The following is a 6,207-nucleotide window of genomic DNA, read 5'->3' as shown; positions in this document are numbered from 1 at the left end:
AAGTAAATGTCTTACTTTATTTGCCAAATTTACTTGTTCTTATTTTTAATTATAAATTTGAATATATAAAGTATTTTGGGAAACAATACAAAATTTAGCTTTTAGTAACTTCAGTTTAATGACTATCAACTAAGCCCATCAGTGACCAAGTGGATGAAACTACTGAATATGGTAGTTGGTTGTGAGTTTGTACCTGACCAACAGACTGGCTGCATGGGGTTTTCCAAGTTTTCTTTATTTGTCTAACACCTAAATAGAGCCAGTTTCCTAAAGAAAGTCTTCCTGGGTGGTTTGTCCCCTTTGCAGATCACCATCATGTTTCATTGTCTTATTTTATCAATCCAATCTAACTGAATAAATCATTGTGGAGGCATAATTTTTAAACTATTTTCTGTTAACTTTTAGAAGAAATTTTTGTTTCTATTTTAAGCATGATAACATACAAACAACATTTTATTAGAACCAACTGATAGAAAAAAAATCCCAAACATTTTTGAGCAAGTCAGTTGAATCTCTTTTTCTATTATGCATTTAAGTGGTCCATCAAGAGCGTAGACAAACAGAATCAGGTGTAATTGTGACTTGTTCCACATTGTCATTTGGATAACAATATATTATTATTTTTGAAAAGACAAAGAATTGTAAAAGTAAACACTGAAAATTATATGCAAAGTGCCTTTGTGTATAATTTTCTCACTGGTTTGTTAGGTTTTTACAGTGTTTATTTTTGTCTAATATTAACCAGTTGTATAGTAGCAGTTGTTAAAGAATTGTAGATAAAAATAATAATTTTTTCTTTTTATTTTTCCTTTCTTTCTTTCTGTGGGAACTAAGACTGTCTTTTCTCCATGCCCATCTTATGTTTGGCCAGGCCCACAATGGTGACAACCATATTATGAAGATTGGTATCCAAAATATGAGTCAAGTCACAAAAAATTCCTAGGGTTCTCTGCCCAGACTTGATTTCAGGCAGTAGCCTGATGCCTTAACCCTTCAGCCATCAGATAAAAAAATGATCTTCTCAGAATCTGATTATCTACATCTAATAATAAGCTGAATATCATATCAGACCACAATGATGATAAAATAAACATACATATTTACAAGTTTTGTAGATATAACTGATTTTATAAAGTGTATATAAATATGTGATAACAAATTAATGTTAAACAAATTAAAGCTATTTTAGATGTCAGAAAGCAATTCCTTGTGAAGCATGTTGATTATCAATCAGTATGGTAATTTCCTGAAATAAAAATTTGTTAGATTTTTATTTAATTCTACAATAAACAGATGTAGAAGCTGCTGCATATTAAGCCATGTTAAAAGCTGAAAGAGAAAAGAAAAAATATAAATATTTATAAAATAAAATTCTACTGATATCGAACCTGTCTCTTCCGTGACTTCAAACTCATCTTCTATAATTCTAGTGTCTAGAGATATATCAATATTTGTATGAATAACAAGAAATTTGTTGTATAATAAAAAATATTAATAAAGAACACAAGAAAAACAATAAATAAATTGAAAATATAATTAATCATTTATATAAAAATTATAAAAAATATACATATATTTACATACATAATGTAAATACAGGTATAGTACATAATATCTGACTTACCTGTAATCATCACTTACCTTTTCCTTATAGTGTGTAGCCCATTACTATCATTGACTCATGCATAAAATAAATCATGCAGTTTACTTTCTTATTAATAAATAACAAAACATTATATGAAATATAATCTATTTCTAACACATAAATAAATAAATAAAATTTGTTTCAAGCATCCTTCCTTTACCAGAAATACCGTTTGCAAACAATGCAGAAGAAACAAAACATTTCTTTCTCATATTCAACAACATGTCTTGATCATGCATAGACATGACATTGAATTATTTGTTATAAATTTAATAAATTATTATTAATTAAACATGCATAAAAAAAAGGTAATAAAAGCTAAACTTTAGTTTTTTTTCACTATAAAAATAACCAATATTGTAATTAAAATATAAATATTTAGCTTAAAACTTGATATAAAATTAATTAGTTTGCATATTGTAAATTTACTTTTTAATTTATATTTGATATATAAATTTATATAAATTAAAATAAACTCGATTAAGAGAATATAGAATAGATTAAAAGCAGCGTATGGCAATTAAATTGAAAATCTTATATCTTTACTATATCTGTACATTATTTTATATATTAATGAGCAGGAATTACTTTATATTACTTAGCATTTAATATATAAATTATATAATATATAAATTTTTATAAGTTTTGATAATGTTAAACTAATAGTTTTAATTTGCAGCAATGAAAGGAATCTCATCTGATTATATTGCTTTGAAGTAGAAATCCATTCATGCTGTAAGTCATGCCAACCTTCTTTGAGATGAAAAGTTGTTTCTTCTTTCACCAATTCAGTAGTTTCTACTTCTTTGGTAACACCTTTAACTTCGCTCACTGGCTGTTCCACTGCATTAACAATTGTGAGTAATAATTATTGTTATTGCTGTTAGATAATATCAAAAAGCAGAATAATATGTTGATTTTAAAAATGCAAAAGAAAAAAAAAAGTAGAAAAATTCATTAGTTAAAAAGCTTACTTAAAAAAAATAAATTGTTAAAAAAACTAAGCTGAATAAATTTAATCAAATATAAGTTATTCTAAGAATAATTACAAGTTAAACATTAATTAAGCAAAAATAGTTAAACAGAATAATTTCTAATTAAACTATTTTAAACTATATTATTTTGCTTTCATTATAAAGATATAAGAAAAAGCTTATTTTATTATCTTTATTACAGATATAATTAAAATTTGCAGAAAATAAATAAATAAATAAATAAAGAAGATTGTATATTAAGACTTTGTGCAAATTTTAGTTAAGCAATAACTAACATAATCATTTAAATGTACTTTTATTAACCTACTTTGTTAATAAGAAAAATTAGTTTACTCTCAGTTTATTTTTTTTTCTGATTAATAATATGTCTTCTTACCATTAACTTAGTTTCAATGAACACATATATTCATTGTGAAAGAAAATACAATACAAAAATTTAAAAAGGTGGAATTATATTGATAGATAAAATGGAAATGCAGAAATCATATAAGTTATATATGTTACTTTTATACTGCTTCCCTTAGTAGTATATAATTTTTAAAGTGATTGAGAATAAGAAAAATTTCATATTATTAAAACTGATTTTTTATTATTATTTTTGTGTGTTTGAATCAAATTATAAATTATGGACTGAAACACATCATCAATGTTTCTGTCCACCACCTGGACATCCAAATTCAGATTTTCCAAGCCTTGCATATATTGATCTACAGAAAACTGATTTCAAGTCAAACTTATTCATGTGTGACATTGAAATAGCCTCTTAAATATAAAATTTCATCTTTTTGTAGTTTGGCTAGAAAAGTTATCTAGTTTTTGTCTAGTACAGAAATCTTAGACAAAGAATTGTCAATATCAAAAATTGAATTGTCAATAATTAGAGAGACAGCAAGGGTCCTGTGAAGTCTGTAATAGCTCACTGGTTAGGAAAGCAAGAAAACCAATTAGTGGCAAGGTACAAAAACCAGATGCACGAGAGTAGAAACTTTGTTATGTCATAGGTTTATGAGCCACTTGACTTTTAAGATATGTTGTAGATCAAGTCATCCAGATGCTAATGATGAGAAAAATGAAAAACATATGATGATTTGTTTAGGAATGAGAAATTTTTAATTCATACAAAAACGAAAGCTGAGATTTAGTCTGCATATTCAGCATAGCATCTTTCACTTCCTCAATACTCAAATTAGAGAACCTAGGAAAGATTTGGACAAATATGAGGATAATACTGCATTATCAAGGTGAACATTGGATGGGGTGAAGCATCATTAATTTTGTTGAACTGTAAGTTGCTTACTCTTTGTATAATGGAAGAGAGAATACTTGTGATGTTCAAGAATGACTTATCTAATATTGAAAATGTACAAACCCGTGAACTAGTCTAGACCGATGAATTTGAGCTTTAAGAAATTAATGTGATACTGATTGTTATCATTGAACATATTTTTTCAAATAATGTGAAAATTTTACTTTTGTTATTTGAATTTAAATTTAATGTATTTGATCTATGTTGTTAGTTTTATGTTTTTTTAATGCTGAGAAAAGTATTCGATTTGTTAAAGGAATTTTGTAGTGGTTTGAAGTTCTAGAATTGGATGGATCCATGGAGAATTCAGGGCTTAAGCCCTCCCCATTGACACAAAAAAAGTTAAAATTTATTTGTTCAAATTTCAAAACATAGTTTTCATGATAAATGCTATTAAAAACAATGGTTTATCAGACAGTCCACAATACAATCATCTTGCACATGTACTTATAATTATTCAAATACTTTAAATTTTTAAGTTAGTTTCCCTTTTAGGTTTTGATCTGCCACTAGCTGGAATAGATATTTCTCAAAAACGTTTATCACATTAAAAAGCTTTTTCTAACAAGTTATATAAATATAGGCTACAATTTTTTGACTTTTGGATTTCTAAGATGGAGTCAAGGTATTTACTCCATGAATTTCACCTAAAATGAAAATTATTATAAAAAAATAACAACGTTTCAAATGCTATTATGATAAAAAGGACAGTTTTATTTACAGTATTAATCATAATAGCATTTGAGACATTATAATGTAACATTGGGTTGAAACTTGAAGATGAAAATTTATAAATTAAAAATGTATGTTTTTATCACGTGATAGAAATTTTTGTGTTATTCTTAGTTATATTCATTAAAGACATTTCATTATAAAAATTTATTATTCTCAGTTTTGTTTTATATTAAAAAATATTTTATATATTTTTTATTAATATGAAATTATTAGTTTTATATAATTTTTAGAAAATTGTAAATTAATATGAAGATAAGCATTATAAATATGATATCTAATAGCTTATATAGTTAATTTAATCAGCATGTTATTGAATGACATGAATTTGAATCTCAGAAGAGGTCAAAAAATTTTTCTGCTCAATCTTAATTTTGTTCTATGATTGGGCATGCAATTTATATTCCTCAGAGTTTTTATTTTGGATACAATTTGTTTATTAAGATATTAAGGATTAGCAAATTTTTGCTAATTTCAAAAACAGTTTCAAATACCTTTTGCATTTGTGTTTAGAAATTGCTTCAACTTTTCTTCTACTTTTCAGATTTTCATATAAAGAAGAGAAATTATTTATATACAACTAAGTGCCTAAATAGATATTTAGTTTCTTTTTAAATGACAATTTTAGAACACATTATTAGATTTGAACAGATTATATTTCATTTAGTTTTTGTTAATTATATTTTATTATAGTTTTTTTATTATAAATATTATTACATTTATTAAAATTGACAAAATTTAATAAAAATCAGTTTATTTTTATACATAAGTTTTAAAAAAAAGCTATTAAATAATACATTTTTAGAAATTTTATTAGCTAATTAAATATATCAGCAACAGAGAAGTCCAATTCAGTGAAATTTATAATCTTAATAGTTGTTTTAAATAATAATTTTATTCTTTTATATATGAATATATATTTATATTTTTATGATGGTTTTTTAATATATTTTATACCTTGTCTTAAAAAAAAATATATTAGTGTATGAAATTTAATGCAGCTGTTATCATACTGGTATTTAAAATTTAGATTTTTATTTAAAATATTTTATTAATCATGATATAATAATTTTATAGTATTGAATGCAGCTGAAATGGACTTTTCTAAATAAAAATTAGGCAATATAGTGAAAAGCATTAATTGTACGGCAGAATAACGAAGATAAGAAGCGTTATTGCTTTGCTTTCACATGGACAGCATCAGTTATTGGAGGTATTTTTAATCTTCGAAATTTAACTTACCTTAATTTGTCCATGTACTTGATCAATGTCAATAGTTGAAATTTACTTTATTCACTACATGATACTCATTTAAAATATTTTCAATCATTACAATTTTGTATATAAAAGGAATGTGAATATTTTATCACATAAATGTCAGCATAAATTTTAAATAAATATTAATATTTAATAATTCTATTAAATTTGGAAATTTAAAATGTTTTTAAATATGATTATTAAAATAATTCAAGTTTATTGAATATATTTTTAATATAATATAATTCAAAAAATATTTTATGTTTATAATA

General features: G+C 24.3%; 1 protein-coding gene across 1 annotated transcript in view; it reads right to left on the bottom strand.

The window, feature by feature from the left end:
* Positions 1-6,207, bottom strand: part of LOC111628011 (titin-like) — a 235,651-nt gene that overhangs the window by 81,308 nt on the left and 148,136 nt on the right. Inside the window, 1 exon segment of the mRNA XM_023371728.1 lies at positions 2,253-2,488. Coding sequence (XP_023227496.1) covers positions 2,253-2,488 — 236 coding nt within the window.

This window comes from Centruroides sculpturatus, unplaced genomic scaffold (assembly GCF_000671375.1).
Source record: "Centruroides sculpturatus isolate CEXI.00-Female unplaced genomic scaffold, Cexi_2.0 scaffold545, whole genome shotgun sequence".
NCBI lineage: Eukaryota > Metazoa > Arthropoda > Arachnida > Scorpiones > Buthidae > Centruroides > Centruroides sculpturatus.
Note: the sequence above shows the minus strand (reverse complement) of the source record. Positions and strands in the feature narration are given on the sequence as shown.